Below are 20,248 nucleotides of genomic sequence, written 5' to 3' on the forward strand. Positions count from 1 at the left end.
AGTTTGTCTCGTCTCACAGTGATGGAGGGCCCAACACTGTCAGTACATATTGACATAGAACACATGACTTTTCTAAATGGACACAGTCTGATCTCCTTCTGCTGCAGTTTGGAGTCTCTGATCAGTTTTACCAGGCTTAAGACAAGTCAACAGCAACTCCTGTTCCAGGCACTTATCAAAGCAGAGAGACTTCTCTTCATGTCCCGGAAGAAAGCAGGAGTCCAACGTGTTCAGTTACAGCCAAAAGAAATAATGCAACACAAGTTTGGAGAGAATAAACGGAGTCATTTCAACAGGATGAGACGTCCCCTTCTTTCAAACAAGGGAAGAAGAAAACTCAGTAACTGAAAACTCAGCAACACTGATGGCCTCCTTTGGAGTGACAGGAGGTGAAGTCCCAGGGATGTTTGTGAATGATCATGTTGTTGTCTAATTAATTGACTTTTAATTTGATTTGTTGACTTCTTCGTTTAAAAGGGAGGACAAATCTGTAATTGAATGTTTAACGACTGCTACTTCAACACAAATATTTGAGTGAACTTGTACACGCTCACGTGGAGCTTTGGCAGAACTATTCACCTGCTGTCGAGCTGCGTCACATCACTGAATATGCACATGCTGCACGAGCGTAAAGCTTCGTTTTCTCACTCTGTCGTATCGACAGAGACGCTCATTAAGGGCAGATGCCACTCTTTTATTTTGGAGGTTTGCCCTGATGGAGCTAACGGGGGTACCTACCTACCTAGCTTTATAATCAATGTGCAAAACTGAAGGTTGGAAAGATTTCTCCATCAAAGACCGCATAAACTCTTCTACAAAGAAACAACTGGATATTTTGGGTTGTTTTTTTTTAAATTTCACACTGATGCCGGCAGCGCTTTTCTTTAATCATCTGCAGTCAGACAGCAGAGATCATCTCCCGTCTCCGCTGTCTGTTACACAGACATTTATCTGAGCTGATAGCATACTTTAGTGTTCCGACACTTTCAACTCCCAGATCTAAAACAGCAATTTATCAGATTCACTAGCAGCAACACGCGCACGCGCACACACACACAAACTAACTCTGCTTCCAATTTCAGCTGCCAGTCAATCTGAAGTTATTTCTCATAGCTCACTAACAGCTGAAGAAACCCTTGTAAAGAGAAACTTTGACAGGCTAAAGTTTTGCCCCTTTCATTCAGAGAATCAGCCACTGCAATGCTACTAAAACAACACAATCTGAAGATATTAGTCAGTGTTTTTTTTTTTGTGAAAGTGAAATCTTATTTCACCTGAATGCGGCGCCGGCCAAGTTAACTCTGCAGGAAATGTTCTACGTTGACCCATTGCACAGGATGTGATGTCAGGCTCCTTGTGATTCTGACAGTGGGTGTTTACACGGTGGAGTGGGTGACACATTCAGAGTCACTGGGGTGATCTAGTGGGCACTTCCTATCACAGATGTTCCGTTTAAATCGGGCCCGCGAACACCTCCAGACGTCTCAGCAACAAGTTCTGGCGAGGCACAATCACCACCTCCACGCCGCCTCTCACACTGATCGGAGCTGCAGTGTTCTGCGCTGACAGGGCCCGCTGTATCTGCGAACACGCTCCTGCTCGTTTCGGAGTCTTCGTGGTTCAGCGTCGACTCACACAAAGTGCACAGAGAAGATGGGCAAGACGAGGGAGGTGAGGAGAGGAGGAAAAGGAGGAAAGAGAGTTGGGGAAGTACAAACTCACAGTTCGATGGCTTTGTTCCACATGATGACGTAGCCTGAGAGAGTGAAGGACTCCACGTTGACGATGTGGATGTTTCCTCTTTCCGTGCCGATGTAAAGCCACTTGCTCTGGAAAGGCAGGTGGCAGTACGTGATTCTGCGAAGGGAGATCAGGAGAATCCATCACAACCTGGCTTTTCATTATTATCATGACTCAGTCGTATCAAAGAGCCCCCCCCCCCCCAGCCCTTCATCATGCTGCTCCAACTGGAAGGAGTAGCGAGTGACTAAGATTTAATTACAAAGGCCTTGCTCTGTGTCACACTAATGAAGCCAGACTATATATAGAGGAGCAGGGAGGAGTAGCAGAGTAAACACTGCTGTCTTCTCTCAACTCCTAAGACACATTCAGACACACACCACGTGTGTAACATTAAACAGACATGGCTGCACAAACCCTGATGGGAAAATGTATTAATGATTTGAAATGTTCGATTCACGATGCATCCAAAAAAATACAAGAAAAATGTATATTCAGAACTTCTGGGACATCGAGTTGTTTTTTTAATTTTTTTAAAATAAAAAAACAACAATTTTTATAAACTTTGGAGGCGTGGCAGATCAACTTTTTCCCTGCAACAGACGATCAGTGCAGTGAGAACCATAACGGAGGTAGCACATCAGTCACCTGATCATTATTCATATCCGACTGTCATCAAATGACGACTTACAGAATGTTATGCTATCCACATTAAAGTAAGCAGCTAGCATACCCATGCAAGGTTAACCGAGAGGCCTCTATTTGCACTCAAAGCTATGGCCACAATGCTAAATGATCGCTCTTCAGTTAGCCTAGTGCTATATCATAAACGACCCCGCAGCTGAAAATAGCTGCTGATCATCACGTACCGGGGACGCTCCATCTGGTTTGTAAAAAAGAAGAAGCTAAAAATTCAAAGAATATAAAAGATTCATATAGTCTTTCAATATTTATTAAAGCAGCATTTATTTATTTAGTTGAGAATATATGCAAAACATCTAACATCTACTCTTTACAAAGTTGTTTCCGCGCTGACTCATAACTCCAGCACCGTGTAAATATACAGCTGATTTCATTTCACACATGCACTCCTGAAATGTCAGCACAGCCTCTCCCTGAAAATCTTGCCTCAATTGCTTATTCACATATAAAAAACAGCAGAATATTTTGTTTTGAAATTTCACACTGAAGCCAGGAGCTTCTGAAATGTCAGCACAGCCTGCGTCTGGAATCATCTCTTATTCACATATGTCCCTGACAGCGGGACGTTTTTCCCTGTTGGATGAGGTAGCGGGGGTCTCGCAGGCAAGACGTGAATTAAAAATGGCGCTGTGGAAATCAAAATTAAGGATGGACGAACTAACAGAGTCCGATGCTACAGAGACCGTTGGCAGTAAAGTCAAGCAGATCATGCTGGTGAGGGCAGTACATGCTCGGGGATATGGCTTTAAACCACTGGCTGATCCTAACTTCACCAGGGAATTTTACCAGGGTGCTGGCAGGAAAGGCTCCAGGTAAAATCCAGCTGTTTGCATTCAGAAGTGTAGATCAAACCTTGAAATGATGGGTAGTTTTCAGGAGTTTTGTGCTTGTGTTAAAACAGCACAAGTTCAATGTCTACTGTACTTTTAGCTTTGTTTTGGTCTCCACCAACCCTAAAAAAAAGAATCATATGCAGCCGTCCGATTATTATGCCATTTCATGCTGGACAGTGAGCATTCTGATGGTTTATATTAGAATCATAGTTTGAAGTGCTTTTGTTATTATTATTGTCATACAGACATGTACTATGCCCAGGCCACATGGGCTTACATGACACCATGGATGAAAAAGTTTCAGCATCAGAGGGCATAGTAGCTCTATTCATTGTCATGAATAAAAGGAGAGTCAAACCGTAATGAAACGCATCTCTTCTTCTTTTTTACAAGCGTTTAATCAAAGTTAAACAGTCAATCCAGTTTTTGTACATCTGTCCACCCAAATATTTCAGGGCTTTGGCAAGCGTTTGATATTTTCATTGTTCTTATTATACCAGTGAACCCCAGCGTGGGGATGTAATTCTCTGTGAAAATAACATCTTTCACTTTGCAGTTATTTGAGTCACTTGTTTATTTATTTTTTTTAAAGAAAAGTACAGCTTCAGAGATCTACCTTTGAGAAAAACATCAATATCGATTAGCCAGTCGTGAAGATCAATTTTCCCCAAACCAATCTGGTGCTGAATGACCCATGACGAGCCTGTGTGAGGGTTTATATGATCCTACTAAGAAGAATTAGGGGGAAATGGCCAAAAGACTTGCAGTGCCAAAAAATCCATTCTCATCCAAGTAAGTAGACCAACATGTTAAGATTAGCAAAGAGAACTTGAATGCACCACTGGTCTGAGACGTTAAGGCCACAGTCCTGCCGATGATAAGACGTGACCTCGCTGCAGAGAAAAGAATAATACTGTACCTCTCCCTGTTGAACTTGAGAGAATGCAGGATCGCAGGGATCTTTTGCCTCAGGTTCCACAGGTGGATGCTGTCATCAGCTAACGCACTCACTAGCGCCCCCTGTGGCCAGGGTCAGAAACACAGGGTTTTAGTTTGTATCGTAAGGACACAACTGTAAAGGCAATAAAGAACACATGGGTCACAAAGTTGGCATAACTGTTTAATCAATGTGTTCACCAACAGCACATGTCACACAAGTACCAGTAATTCACGGCCAATCAACAGTGAGTAAGCGCCTGCTGCTAAGAGCAGCATAGACAGATGTAGGAGACCCGGGAGTGAAAAGGTTGAGGAGGAGGAGGAGAGAGAAAAATCAAACAAGGAAGAGATCATGACGACAACAAACCTCGTTGATCAGGAACTGAAGCTGGATGACAGCAGCGCCGCTCTCATGCTGACAGTAGCACTCCACGCCTGCACGGCCGAAGCTAAGGGTCAACTCGGTTAAGGAAAAATGGACAGTCACAGAAGTATTTCATGCAGAATCGTCGTAGGGAAACCGTGTCACACATAGTATAGATGATCTAATGCACTAGTTTGCGGTCTAGTGTGAGTATTAGGCTTCCTCCTACATCAACATGAAGTTTCCCAAGCTCTTCCTTTTGGTGACTAAATATAAGTTGGCGTTTTCTGTTTGCATTCCAAAACAGGAACTGTGCAGAACGTGAAACAAGTCAAAGAAGCTGGTTATAAATAAAATCAGTGGGGCCTATCTGTCTGACTTATTTATTCACATGCGTCAGCAAGTATGACGGCAGCATGATTAACTGAACTCTCCCGTCCTTCTACATTGCACAGGCGACTTCAGGTCAGAGACTCCCCCGCCTGCTGAATCTGTCCGTTCAAAAAAAAAAAAAAAAAGAATAAACTTAATGCAGGGATTCAATTTTGACCTGGGTGTGAACTAAAAGAGGAGCCAACACGTCTGCAGGAACACCGCAACGCTGCACAGTGGCACCAGGCCTGAAGTGTATCCCACAAAAACCCTCCATATACTCCCACAAACAGCACAGATATGAGGAGCATAATGAGGGGAAGCTTCTTCAAGCGGCCTTTAATCACTTTCACAGATGGATAGTGTGAGCACTGATCAAGCACACCAACAAAAGGAAGAAGCAGCAGCAGTAGCGTGAGATCCAATCAGAGAGAAACAAAGAAAAGGTGATCTGCTTCTCATTCTTTTAATGTGATAATGCTGCTGCTGATGAAAAGCTCCAAAGACAAGACAGCTGTGTTCCCTGAGTCCGAGTCCGTCCTGAGCTGACGCAGCACAATACGGTCTGAACAGGATCAACCCAGCTGTGATCAAACAACAATCCCTCAGTGCCTTAAACAAACTAAGGTGGGGTTTCTCAGGAATCGACAGCAGGCTTTACTTCTGCACAAGGATTCTGCAAACAGACTTATTCGACTTTCAGTCGGCTGCCATCGGAGGGCTGTTAGAAACTGAACTCGCATGCACCCGTGACCTTTTGCGTCCACTTTTAGCTCCTGGCCCCAGAAGTTTTGTAAAACATTTGTTAGAATTATTAATCATGTCCGCACAGGTCCACAATGGAGGAGGAAGAGTCATTAAGTCTGTTTCATAGCTGCCGGTTGTGAATACATAAGCGCGGAGCAGCCGTCTAAAGAGCAGAAAATGTTAATAAGAAACACTGCGGTGCAGGCTTCGTCGCTACACCAGAAGAATGAACTTCGATACAACACGAAAGATTTAGCAATGCAATGAGAAAAAAAGAGACAAATAAGAGACAATATAAATAAACAATACAGAATACATAGAGAATACATGTCTTTGCCTCAGTAGCTGAATAAACGATGGAAACAATGAGATATGTATGTGGTTCTGAATGCACCTTCTTGTTTCAAAGGAGTGCAGCAGCCAATGAGAAGATAAGCAACAAGACAGTGGAGACGTAAAGACAGGCGAGTGATGAACCACACAAATAGCATGATCAACATGATGCAGCGCTTCAAACTTGAAGTTACCTCTATAACCCCCAGTTCTCTGCACGGATCCATGATGAGACGTCAAAATGAATGCTGTGATAGAGAACAGTTGAGACATAAAAAGGAGAACAGGTCCCAACAGGATCCCAAAGATGGTGATACGCCTGCACAGGGCGAGGGAGGGAAAACAGTTGTCCGACCTGGCGAAGGACTGATCGACTAAATGTTGTACACTCAATAACTTGGGATGTTTGCAAGTTAGACACTGCTCTCTCGTTTGGGTTAAATACATGACTTAAGATCTGCAGCTTCAGCACATTAAGATGCTCCCAATCATTAAAATAAAGGAAATCTTTTTTTTTTTTATGTGGTATTAGTGAATTCATTTTCCTCACAGCAGTGTTTCTCAATTGTTTCAGTCTCATCACCCACCACCAACTCCTTCCGATTGTTTTTCAACCAATCAGATGCAGTTTGGACCTTAGACAGTTACTTGGGATTAAAACAAAGAGGCGGAACAAAACAAACATTAAAAATCTTTATTATAGACTTTTTGACAGATAAACGGATCAGTGATTAACTTTCCAGGTCCGATCCACAAGTAGAGAACCACTGCCTTACAGCGTGTATGGGATTACTTCAACAAATTTATAACCAATAAGACAATGTGCCGCTGCTGCCTGTTCATTTTCTGTGTCATCGTAAATGTACACGTGTGTCTGGAGCCTGATCTGATCTGATGCTATGTAGGTTAATGTTGCTGCTGAGCCCAGTTACTTTCTGGGCTCGCAGGAAGTTACTGAGACGAACCACAAAACAAGATTCCCGTCAAGTAGGACATTCTGTTTGCACATCCTTGCACAATTCAAGCTCTCCTTTCATTCATCATCATTTAAGTCACTCTGTTAAAGACTGAAACACGGATTTTTCATGGACTCACTATGTACGATACGATTCACGATACGATTCGCTCACCATTTATTTTATAAAACGAGACTGTCGACAAATGCTGACTGAAAAAGATGCTTTTAGAGGCTGCGCACTCGCTTGTCAGTGTGTTTTGGCCTGACAATGGGAGGTGTTTGGAGCTCGTCATTGTGGTGTAGATTAAAAGCTGCATCATGTCGGTCATGCTGTTTGTGTAGTTCCCCGCCTTCTTGCAACATTTGCACACAGAGTCTGTTATCTTCTCACCTCTTTTATTTTCTATTTTGGGGAAGCCACAATGGTTCCACACCTCCGATTTAATAGACAGCGCTACGTCCTCCATTTCTAAATCTTGCTCTGCAGGTGCCAAACCGCCTCTTCTCTGCAACTGCTGATAATCACAATATGATTGCAATTACTTTTTTTAGAGTTCCGATGTGAAACATGGCAACATTCGAATTGATTTATCTCAATTTTAAGAACTAATCTTTACATGCCTAACAATTTGTAAACCCTTCTTTTTTAAGTGCAATGAAAATAAAGTTATCATTTAACTTTATGGTTTAATTTAAATTGCAATACGTAACTGGCGTCTTGGCTTGTGTCTGCAGCACAGGAAGCGAGGTCATGTGTCAGCTGGGCCTGTGGTTGTAAAAACTAAACTAGAACATTTGGTTTGTGTTGCCTTTAGTGCCCCCTGTGGACAGAGCGGTATTACATCCCTTTGTTGATCTCAACATGTGTAAGTAGTTTTCTGTACATAACTTTCATCCTGCTGTCTGTAACGGGGTTCTCTTTCAAACGCCCTGAAAATGTGAAAAAATAAACCTAGGTGAAGTCGGCTGTCAGATATCATTTCCAGCCTGCCAAGGTGCAAATATATTTACAAAAGTTCCAAAAATGTGAAAACAGGAAATTTGTCTCTCAAACATGTGACCACTGTTCTGCGCCACATTCGCCTGTTTACTCCTCCTCTGTTTGGCACACAAATGGTTAAAGATAAGACAGAGCTCTCGTGTGTGCACCCTTGGTCGATGATGGTGTGATTTGGTGAGTGACTTGGAGTGCTGGCCGAGCGTGAAAAGTGAAGCATGTGTGTCGGCGTGTGTGCTGCCTGCAGTCTTGTGATGGAGCTGCTCGCTCACACTGTCTTTTAGCAGACAACCACGTCACTCGCTGGGAATCTTCTCAGTGGAAAATGTAAACAAAAGCCATGTCAGCCTGTTTGACAGCTACCCCACAGCAGTGTTCACAAGCATTTAAAACTACTCCAAAGAAATGATCAGTCTCGTTGCTAATGTTCTGCTTTACTTCTGTAGGTCATATGAGTGCATCATATGAGTGCATCATATGAGTGCATCATATGACCTACAGTGTTTGTTTATTAACCGGCTAAAAACTCCTCAGTGGAGCTTTAACGAAGTTCATGATACTGTAGTTCCCTTCTCAAGCTTTCGATCTTGTGACAAAACAGTTTTTTAAAAAAGGGGGAAAAGGTTAAAATCACAGTATTTGCTATAATAAATAATTCATTTAGATTTACAGTGTCTCTTAGAGTTAGAAGTGATAGCTAGCAGAATATCTCAGAGTTCTGGACCGAAATGCGGGAATGGAACCACAGGTTGGATTTGAACCCAGGACGTCCACTCTCGAGGAGAGAGCCTCTGTACTGTACGCGGGTCACATGCACTAACCGCTAGACTACCGGCACCCCGGGGAATCCTCTTGTACCTGAGATCAGAGAAAGTATCTTGAAAATAACACACAATTTAATAATATAGAAAGAAAGAGTATTTTACAGGCCAATCTTTCTTTCAACAAGCTGCTCTCAAACGCTCACAAGGATCTTCACATGCACACTGAATCATCTCAAACATCGACACTTCCTCAACTGGCCAACCAACGTGGTTCACCACAGTGTTTCAACATCAGCGTGTTTTCTTGTGTAGCCAAGCTGATAAACATCGTGACAGGATGTTATCTTAATCATGCTAGCTCAGAAATGAAACGAGAGAAAAATGTGTTCTGCAAACACAAACAAAAAAAAAAAAAAGAAGAAGGGAGAGGAAGCTGTACGGGCTGCTCGTCTCAGTTTGACGGCGTTTCTGTGATGGAAGGTCGTCACATGGTTACTCAGCTCTAAAAAAAAAGTTTCAAACTTTTTTTACTGCCACTTCTGTCTTATATTGCCGTTTTTGTTTTTCATCCACGCGAAAGAATATTTGCCAAAACTTGAGGGCGCACGTATGAGAAGGAGGAGGAGAGGGGGAGGGGGGGCGGGGTTAGTATCTACAGTTACACTGATTAAAACACTGTAGTAGAGACAGATCTTGTAAAAGCAGACATTTATTGCTTGTAGACACCTCATTGAGCTTATGTCTACTGAGCTGTGGCAGCGTTTCCAAACTCCGGGGGCAATGAGGTGGATCGATGCAGCCTGTCTTTTGATAAATGGACCTATTGCCTGAAAGACAGTAATCCCATCAGCTCCACCTCACACATTAGGACTACATGGAAGCAGAGTGTGTGTGTGTGTGCGTGTGTGTGCTCTCTGGGTGTCGCCTTGTACACACAATGCTCTCTTAATCTGAAGAGTGGATAAAGACGAGGACAGATCCACTTGTAATGAAAATCTAAATAAAGCACACAGGGCAGGATATCACCACAAAAAGGGGAACCCTGTGTTGGAACGCTTACGGCCTAACCCTGACCAAAATAACCTCAACATGACCGTACTATCACGTGCCGGGTTCGATAGCCTGGATCCCGAGGGTCATTTTTGTTGTTGCTGTGAATCATGGAAGCAACTTAGTTCGCTGTAAAAACAAATTTTCATCCTTGAATACAAACAAAACTGACTCCCAGCTGCCCGAGGGACAACACAGCACTGTAGCAGCTTGACTGAGTGTGTGTCTGTGGGTGTGTGTGTGTGTGTGTGTGTGTGTGTTGTGCAGGTCCGGTGATGTTTACAGCACATACGAAGTGGCTTCCTGGCACAGACCGGGCAGCACAGTTGATGAGGTTGGCTCCTCGGCATATGGCGGAGGAGCTGTTCATGCTACTGCGGAGATAGCGCTAATGAGCCTGGTGCTCCAGGAGAAGCAGGCTGCTGGTTGCACTGATACACAGCCCGGCTCGCGTCTCGCTCCGAGCCCTGCGCCGCCCTGCTGTGTGGTTAGGATGTTTGTTATATTTGTTGTGTTTGATGACAGAAGTGAAAAGCAGGTCATTTACCGCAGCAGACTTTCTGAAATGTTAACGCACGGCTTGCTGATATCACATTTTCAAAAATGATATCAGGAAGTTAAGCACAGCGTGTGTGTGTGTGTGTGTGTGTACAGTGTGTGTGTGTGTGTGTGTGTGTGTGTACAGTATGTGTGCAATGGAATGCAGGATGTTGTAAAATCACTGGAACGATCCAAGCTGTACTTAACTTGTGTTGCTTTCTCCCTTTTTTCCTGTGCAAAGAATAAAAAAAAAAGAAAAAAGGATACAGCCTCAAAGCTCCAGTCTGAGTCCCGACGGCCAAGATTTTCTGCACGGGGTCAAAAGCCATTGAGGATGGTTGATATGGGAAACCATGACGCACAGTCTGCAGAAAAGAGCAGAATTTATATTAGAGCTCCAGTCAGATAATCAATCATTTTCTACACAGTCACGCTGGCAAAGCTGGAGACAAAAATTATAATAATCTGCTAGAACTGTAATCCATTAACTGGAAAGTTAGGCTTTTGATCAAAATGAGATAAAGCATAAACATGAGGGAAAATGGGGACGTACTGTAGATATGTTTCTGCCTCACACACACGTGTGCGGGCTCATTAGTAATACATTTATTGTAACCATCCCCCCCCCCCCCGACTCCATCGCTGCCACCAAGATCATATCACCATCCATCTACTGTATGCGTCAATTATTTCAGGTTGGAGACCCTGTCCAGCCATGCTTGAGCTGTGTGTAGCCTACAGCAGCATTATGTAACAGGTAACGCGGTGGCCCTGAAACCTGGGGACCTGACCTGTTCTGCTCCCCGCTGACGCAGCAGTAGCTGGTGGGCTCCATGAGGATGTTTAAACATTTCACACAAGCGGAAACCTTTCCAGCGAGACCGTGCGCTTTGGAATATTCATCGAACATGTATGAATTAAAACAACACTGGGGGTTAATGTGTGATCTAAAACGATACGTTCACATTTTCAAGTCTGATTGAAGCGTACGCTAAAAAAGTGTTTACAATCCCTGCATGTCAACAACAGCCCTCAACACAGCATTTAATGTAACTGCTAAAATGGGATTTAAAAATCTGAAGTCAACTGAATGTAATCAAAAATTCTCTTGCTCTGAATATCACTTTTAAATGATTATTTGCTCTTCTCACAGCATCGCATGTCACAGATCATGTCAGTAAATTTGGCCATAACAGGTTGGGTTTGAAATACATGGAATGGTACACAGACTTTTTTTAGTCTTCGGACTTCAGAGCACTTTGACACCACAGGTCGCAGCGACCCACTCTCACACTGATGGCAGTGGTTGCTATGCAAAGTGACCATCAGAACAAACCAATCTCATTCATACACCATCACACACCGCTGACGGCGCAGGAGCTGAGGATTGAAACCCCCCCCCCCCCCCCAAACTTCCGATTGAGAGGCGACAGAGTCTACCAACTAAGCCACAGCCGCCTCTTTAATGCTACAGCTGTTGAAAGAAGTTTATTTATTTATTTATCATTCATATTTATCTTTGCTTATTCATACACATACAGTGCATTGTTATTTCACCTTTATTGTATCGGCTGCACAAATTGCTAATCGATGAAGTAACAAGCCTTCTAAAATCTAATTGGTTTAAAGACAACTCTGTCAGCCTCTTTTAATACATGTGAGTATTATTCATTAAATCCATGTTAATCAGAAGCCATTGGTGGACCTTTTCGTTAACATGTTGCTGCTAAATTTTTCCAAGTCAATTCTACTTTCATCACAAATCAAAAACATATTGAGCTACATTAATATTTTTTTTGTTTTTTTCCACCACTGAAAAAGGCCAGGCTATAATTCAATCACATCCACTTGACTTGTCATTCTCAGACTTCTCATATAAGCTTGAAGATGATGAACAACAAGGATCGTGGATTTTGTTCTCCGTGGCTGAATAATTATCATAGGAAGGGATCTCTTTTTCTTGACTAGAAGGGAAGGGGTGGGAGGGGTGGTGGTTACATTTTATTTACATACTGACATGTTTTATGAAGATGCATTGAAACATATTGAGTCTATAATTATACTCAAACTGCACAAAGCTAACATACAGTAATGTTATAGGAGTTTAAAAAAAAAAAAAAACAGTGACTTTGAGGTGCAGCGCAAACAGTGACATGGGACACACAGCCAAGTCAGTAATTAAAAACAATCCTCTGTTCATGACTCCATCTATATCTCACTTGTGCTTAAATATCTTCATCCCCTTATTTTACAGTAAGCTGAGTGCTGCATACATTCAGTTGCAGTGGCAGTAAAAGCATGAATGAAAACAAGTCCAGTGTTTGGTCACGCTCATGTCATCTGACTGTCAGTGTGCACACAAATAGTCCGCTCATATTAGCTGATTCTAAACCATAAACCCACCTTGCAGAGCTGGAAATGCTCCGACTGGAGAGTCTCCTGGACCACATCGTTTTCCTTGGGAGTACCAGGCTGGGTGGTTGAGGAGGAGGAAGAAGAAGCCGCTGTCAAGCCGTCCAATACCTTCCTAATATTGAACTTCTTCATTTTTCCCCCCCGGTACAGACGCGACGGATGAAAATACGGATCAAGCCAGCAACCACAAATTGGATAGGGAGATAGAGGAGGGGGGGTAGCCGCTAGCTTAGTTAGCCGAAATAACGCTAACAGTTAATATCTTTCTGTAAACATCTCACATGTTACTGACGCTGTTGTCAACGCACTCTCCAAAAACAGCCGAGTCTCGTACATTGATTTAGCCAGTCCTTGATGATATCGGTATTTAATCCGCCATTTACGTGGCCAGCTTTAACGTTCTTCGCTCGGGATCAGTTTTTTTCGTGAGCTGTTTCCCCCCGGCCAGGGCTCAGCGGGTAGCAAACTGGCTACGGAAACGCAGTGAGCTGCAGCGGAGATTGAGCATGCGCAGTACGGTCACCCGGATGCTCGGCCAGGGTGTCAGGGTGATTTTGTACACTGTCAAATTCTGTGACATTAAAAAATGCAATTTATTTATTTTAAAAAGCTATTGTTCTTGGGGTTTTTTGTTTTCTTATTTTGTTTTCTTATTGTCTACTTCTTCAGAATCAGTTTTATTGACCAGGTATGTTTAACATAAGGAATTTAACTTTAGTAGACTGTGCTCTCTCTGTACAAATGTAAACATTAAATATTATCAATTAACTAAAAATATAAACAAGTAATTTAAGACTAATATGTACAAGACTAAATAAGATAATGGTGCAGTGGTGAGTAGTTCAAACGGATGATTAAGTAAATATGATGTAGTTATCTTTTACAGTATTTGCATTATAGAGTGTGCGTAGATGATCATTTAAATTAAATAATATGTACAGTTTAGTTCCACGGTTTTTTCACAGCCACAGGTCTGACACTCTTTGACTGTTTAGTGTTCATCAGAGTGACAGCCGGGGGGAAGAAACTGTTCTTGTGATTCTTGTAACAATGATGCATAGTAATTGTGATAATAATTATTATTACAACATTTGGAAACCTTTATATGCCACATAGTTCTGGTAAAATGTCATTTTCTGCTGCTGTTTAAGGGGGGTATTAAAAAAATAAGTTTGTTTTGAGGCCCCCTGGTGGCTGAGGAGCAGCCTTATGGTTTGGGCTGAGAAAAGAAAGTAGGTCTTTTGTAACAAATGTAAAATTATTTAACTCTAAAATATAACAAATACTTAAACAATGGCACCATGATCAAAATGACAGTTGTTATTTGGAAGTAGTTCAAGAGCATTTTCCTCTTGAATCATCCACTTTACTGGAAACCTTTCCCACAGTAATGTGATAGCAGGGTAGCTCTTTTGTTATCGCTTAAGTTCCCAATTCAGGATCCAATCTATTGTGTGTGCTTGGAAAATAGGCCGTGCTTCCGCTTTCCTCTGGTTCCCAAAGGAGGAGAAATTAGGTTAATCGACCTGCACAGAGAATTCGAAAATCCAGAAAAATTTATTAGATAAAAAACAGAAAATCTCAGTTGAAAGGTTACCTGTGTATACTTTGGATTCAATTCATTTTTGTGGCATGACATTTCTCGACTTTATTTGGAATTTAGGTGATACAAATTGAAATTGAATAATTAATTTTTTTAGGAATTGAGAAGTTTACCCTAAATAATACATCAAGATAGTAAGATTTTTATTTGATTCCAACAGTAGTTTGAAGTTAATGTTATTTAGTTTGTTACACATTATTCACAATGCAGGGAATTTGGAACATTATACAATAAAGATCTAAAGAGACACACAAAGGAACAAGGATTTTTTTAGATAAGTAAATTATTCAAATACCTTTTGTGTTAGTATTTTAGTATTTCACTGAAGTATGAAATCCCTCAATGTTACACCAATAAAGTTAACAGTACGTCAAATTTCATTACACAGCTGGATTTATGCAAAATCGATTTTATTTTTTTTAATTTTAAAATTTTGATTTGATTACTTTTATGTAGGCAAGGAAATCTATTTATACAGCACAATTCAGCGACCAGGCAAGTCAAAGGGCTTCACACAAAAAATCAACTACACAGTCAAAAACTACAAATCACTAATATAGATTTAATATTCATAATCAGTATACATAAGGTCACCGATTTCCAAACAGGATGGCTTCTTTGACATCATATGCTGTATTTCTAATATTTCTTTATATAGAAATACCAAAGCTTTACCCTTGCACATGCATAGCTTGCACACTAGATGGCGCAGTCTACCAACAATCTTAAAGCAAGCTGGCTGTTGTGGACAACAACATATTGATTCCTTGCCTATGATATGTTGTTGTTATGATACAGGAAGATTTCCTTTTTTTTAATAGTCGGGTTCATTCACCTCGTGACGTGTTTTGCACACACTCAGTATTTTCAATGTTCACGCTCGAGAAAGCTGGGACATCAAAGAATGAATTAAACATTGTGTAATAAAATAGCAGTACAGTATCTCTGTCTACTTCTCACAAACAGTTCATAATTTACTGACAACATCCAATAAGAAGTGGGTCACTCAGGACACAATAAGAGTGTGATAAAATGCACATCAAGAGACATACACGTCTTCACTCCTCTCCAACCTATTCACAAGTTTGAGGAAGTTGAAATTTTCATGCAATCATGAATATATGAAAGAAGCTGCCAGTGAAAAATGCACACTGGAGGGAAGATAAAATAGGGCAATATCAATAATGCAAAAGTGATGGGATCTGTTGAAGAAAGCGGGGCTTCCATACAGGCCGTTATATTTATGAACAACAAGTCAAAAGGTAAAGCTTTTGTTTCTGATGTGAACAAAGTATCGGGGCTATGCTTCCCTGTTTGACTCCTGAATCTAGGTCTTGCCTATCTGGGACATAAATCCATAATTAGCAGTTGTGTGTTTCTTCTTTCCTCGCTTACCCTCAGGCACAGTTGAGGTAAATACCGTCCTGGCTCATATTTTATAACTCACTTGTTCAGCAAAATGTTTAAAGATGGTGTTACAAAGCAGTATGGGGCTTCACACCTTGACTAGTCCATGTTAAAATTAAATCCTGACGCACACCGATGAGGAATTTGGACAAAGCTTCTATGTGTTAGGTATCAGGCGGCGGGATGTAGAACAGTTCCCAAGATGCATTGCAAGGACACTGAAAAGTAAAACTACAGGACAGCAAAGGACAGATAGGTGTGCAAAAATAACCTGTTTCATTTACAACATGTCAGTGAGCACAAAAGACGACCAGGTTTCACATTTTTTAGATATCAATAAGACACTATTGAACCATATTGTTTGAATTGCCAAACACACATACATATATACACATTTTATATACATTATATATATATATATATACACACACACACACACACATATACATACGTACTATACTTTCTCAACACGGCTATTCACCACCAGTCCGGTTCTGCTTGAGTTTTCTGCCTGTTAAAAGAACATTTTTGCTTGCCAGCTCTACTTAACGCCTTACTGCTGCCAAGGGCTTTGGTCATGGTGGATTAATGTTGGGTCTCTGCAAATAACATGACAAAGAGTACAGTCTAGACCTTAAGATAACATGTGCTATGCATTGGTGCTACAAAAGTAAATGTGGAATTAACTTGATTGATTGTTAAAAGTAGGTTTTTACATGCCACTTTAATAGATTTTTGATGGAAGATTTATGTCTTTCATATCAAAGAATACAGCCCGGACCTTCTGTTTTTGTAAAGTGTTACGTAACCTTTGTCATAATTTGGAGCTGTATGAATACAGATAGATTGACTGCCTTATTGGTTGATGCTGCAGAACTGATATAAGAAAAAAACATTGTCCAAATGCAGTTGTGACTGACTTCCACTTACAGAAATATTAAGTGAAACCATATTACATCTTTTAGATATTTATGGTCTATCACTGATTAGAGACGGCATAGGGAGTCTACTCCCTGCAGCTCAGCACACTCCGTCCTCTCCGGGTGGTGTGTGTCAGTCGTGTCGCGCATTTTCACATATTTCCTTACTCCACCAAAATCAGGTCATGCTGATAGCTTTTTCTCTGTTATTGGCCATATCAAGGCGGAGCGGCGGTGCTTATGCATGGGTCTCAGCTCATCTCACTGTGATGTGATTAACAGATAATTATATTCATGGGTTGCATAACACACAAGTAACACTCAGAGCTCGGATTGAATTTGTTGTAATTTGAAGGGGAATATCTGACAGATTTCACTCAGGATTTTTATTAACATTCTGTTTGTGTGTATAGCTGAGACAATGGCTGTGCTTAATGAGTTATAGTGTTTGGCCTCATTACATTAGGTCAAACACAAGCAAGTCCTGGTGTCAGGGAGGTGTCACAGACTTTTTCCCCGCAGGATGTGTGTCGTGCTGATTGCTTTATTAGTCTGACAGTGTCAGTGGATTACCAGATAAACATGTTTATGAGGCAGCCCACACAGTCCGCACCTTATTGTGTAATATTTAACAATGCGTAAATATGAAACTGTTTATCTGCTGTTGTGTGTCTCTTCATCAGAGCTGTGGTCTTCAGCAGCAGAGTCTTCGGCTCTGACTCTCCTCGGGAGGCTGATTCAGTTTGATCCTGTCCCCATGGTCCTCTTCATTAGACAGGTCGGCATCGCACTGCATCATTTCTTTGACAAGGAAGGCAAATGCCTCATCAATATTTATATTTTCCTATAAATGGTGCAAGGGGGAAATGATTTAGAACATTGTGTATGCATCTGTTGAGTTAAGTGTTTGGCTAGGTGTTAAAGCTTGCAAGTTGTTCTTGCTTTCTTGCTTGTTAATATTTGAACATTTTTTATGAGCAGGTTATGTGGTTGTAGTGTTAAAGTTCTCTGTCGTTTTACAGTGAACTATACTGTATGACCGACTGGTGAGTTTACAGATGTGGAGTTAAGCTTCAGAAATGCAAAACAAAGAACCAAGAAAACTATCATTCAAGCATAAAATAAGACAAATAGGCCGATAAGTAAACCAACCAACCAGCCACTCTGATGTTTGTGTATAATAAAGAAAAGGGTAACAGAGACCTTGTACTTTAAAAATAGCCACACATAGCATAATAACATAACTTTTACCTCCTGAAGGTAGAATATTAACGTTTTGCTGATCACAAATATGCAAGGGAAAAAGTTATAATTGGTCTGTAGCACACACCTTTGCAGAAGTCTCAAACCAGCCTGTGAAGCTGTTGTCAATACAGAAGCCGTCCAGAGAGCCCTTCACATCGCTGTCTTTTCCTGTCAGGTCACATTTGTTGGCTAGCAGGACAGCAGGCACCGGACATCCGCTTTCCAGACATACTTTGCTATCTAGGTCCTGTTTCCATTTTAAGGCAGCCTCCAAGGTGGAGCTGTCTCTTATGTCAAAGACAACAAGTGCTCCCATCGCACCTTTGTAGTACACTCTCGACATCTTCTTGAACCTCTCCTGACCTTAGAGAACAGAATTTAAATGTGTAATATTCAACCCAAAACAGCTTGTGATTAAATCTGAAGTGACGAGAAACCATTTTAAACACATTGTGTGGCAAAATAAAGTTCTTGGGTTTGAATTAAAGCCTGGTTCATTGTGAGAAAGGTTCCTTAGGTCCTCCCCCCCACAAGCGGGATACTAAATTAGTTTTTTTATAAAACAAAAATTTGAATAACTCAATGTGCTATTTTCTGCAGAAATACATAAAATCAACTATGTTTTCTTTTTAGATTTGTTTTAGAGAAGGCTGTGTGCTGCAGGTCAAATACAGCTGGAAAAAAACCAAAACCAATTGCCTGTGTATTTAACACGGCAAAGTTATGTTTGTCTTCTAATGCTGCTATGCTGTCGTACGGCCCCAATCAACAGACTGCAATGTTTAGCTCCACCTTTAATCAATCAATCAATCAATCTTTATTTATATAGCGTCAATTCATAACAGGCGTTAAGGGTTTTTTTGGCAGCCCAACAGAAGGGTTCCAAAAACGTAGGACAGCACGGGTCGGTAATTAATCTATCCCGGCTTTAGTTTTTGGAAACGTTACAAAATGTGTGCCATACTGAGACAAACCGAACTGAACCACTCAGTCGAAACAGGGCTTTACATTTTATTGTGTTACGTGTTGACAATGTGCAGGCAGTTCCTGCTACTTTAATAAGCTAGAGAGAGCAAGTTTAGCTACCAGGTTATTTAACTGGGTGTTTTACAAAAATATATCAAGATACGGATATTTAAACAACAAGGGAAAACACATACTTAAACTTTTTTACACTATATCTAACAGCTAGCCCCTGATAATCTGGGCATTAACATGCCCACTCGCCTTCTTGTGGTGGCAGACTTATCAGTTCATAGCCATTATTTGCACTGAACTGTCTGTCTACAAAAAGAGCTTTAAAGGTTGCCCTACTGTTTCATTCACGTGACCAGATAATTTCATTTTTGACTCAGGCCTGATGTGAGCATATATTTTTTTGGTAAGTTTGTCTTGGAAGTTTTGTTATAGCTGAGGGAAATGTTCATACTTCCTTTGCCAGGATTCCTTGTCTCCTTGATTATACCTTTGTATTTCCTAATCATGTTGCTTGCTACTTAGCTAAATTGTTCGCCTCATTTAATGCTAGATACAGACAGTCAACTTAAGCGCCCATCTCACTGCTCTCTAGCAGCATCTCACTTATGATTTGCTCAGTATTAAATGCTAAGCACACCATGCCACAACTTTAAACTTCACATGTTCAAATGCATTTCATTTAAAGGCAACTTATTCAACTACCACAGTCCAAGCCAATTTAAAAGAGCTGCCTTTAGGGTAAACTGCAAGCTGGCAAACTTGACGTCCCAAAATATTTTTTAGAAGATTAGTGCTATTGGGTCACTATATAGTTATTGAAGTTATTTTATTAACTACAGATTTCACAACATTGTAGTAAACATCTGCAGGCATGACATTTTTCTGTGTTTTGACCCATGCTACAGAGTCATGAGTCTTTCAGACTTTGTAGGGCAGACCACAGACATAATCTGAACGTTTACACTCACCTGCAATATCCCAAAGCTGCAGTCTCACCAGTGTATTCTGATCCCATTCGATTGTTTTCAGCGCAAAGTCAACTCCAATAGATGACTTGTATCCCTCATCAAAGCGTTTGTTAATGTAACGCAAGATTATACTGCTCTTTCCAACACCTCGATCCCCTATGACTAAAACTTTAAACAACTTGTCTTCACTTAATGTGAACGAGCTCCCTGCCATGATAAGGCACAGGTATAGTCTTTATCCTGAACGAGGACTCAAATAGATCTTCTACAATTCAAGCAAAAAGTGTGCATGAGTACTTACCCTACCTCCTTTTCCTCCCTTTTTTCTTCAGAGCAAAGCCATAAATCTTTGACCTTTGGTTAAAGGTTTGGT

General features: G+C 41.1%; 2 protein-coding genes across 9 annotated transcripts in view; both read right to left on the reverse strand.

Annotated features, from left to right (window-relative positions):
- Window positions 1-13,291, reverse strand: part of stxbp5b (syntaxin binding protein 5b (tomosyn)) — a 33,566-nt gene extending 20,275 nt beyond the window's left edge. For 6 of the 8 annotated variants that reach the window (XM_079370457.1, XM_079370456.1, XM_079370452.1 and 3 more), the window contains exons 1-5: window positions 12,743-13,290; window positions 10,607-10,704; window positions 4,582-4,663; window positions 4,195-4,295; window positions 1,723-1,857 (exon numbers count right to left, since the gene is read on the reverse strand). In XM_079370457.1, coding sequence (XP_079226583.1) covers window positions 1,723-1,857; window positions 4,195-4,295; window positions 4,582-4,663; window positions 10,607-10,704; window positions 12,743-12,886 — 560 coding nt within the window. In that variant the 5' untranslated portion in view covers window positions 12,887-13,290. Of the gene's footprint in view, window positions 1-1,722; window positions 1,858-4,194; window positions 4,296-4,581; window positions 4,664-10,606; window positions 10,705-12,742 lie in introns of all 8 variants that reach the window. The other 2 variants (XM_079370451.1, XM_079370458.1) reach the window with 1 other exon arrangement.
- Window positions 13,292-16,949: 3,658 nt separating this feature from the next.
- rab32b (RAB32b, member RAS oncogene family) lies at window positions 16,950-20,101 on the reverse strand. The gene is made up of 3 exons (XM_079370203.1): window positions 19,876-20,101; window positions 18,015-18,292; window positions 16,950-17,528 (listed from the first exon to the last, which is right to left on the reverse strand). Exons 1-3 carry the CDS (start codon window positions 20,087-20,089, stop codon window positions 17,379-17,381), a joined length of 642 nt encoding a protein of 213 aa, XP_079226329.1. The 5' UTR covers window positions 20,090-20,101; the 3' UTR covers window positions 16,950-17,378.
- Between the last annotated feature and the right edge of the window lie 147 nt (window positions 20,102-20,248).

This window comes from Symphodus melops, assembly GCF_947650265.1.
Source record: "Symphodus melops genome assembly, chromosome: 19".
NCBI classification, from domain to species: Eukaryota; Metazoa; Chordata; class Actinopteri; order Labriformes; family Labridae; genus Symphodus; species Symphodus melops.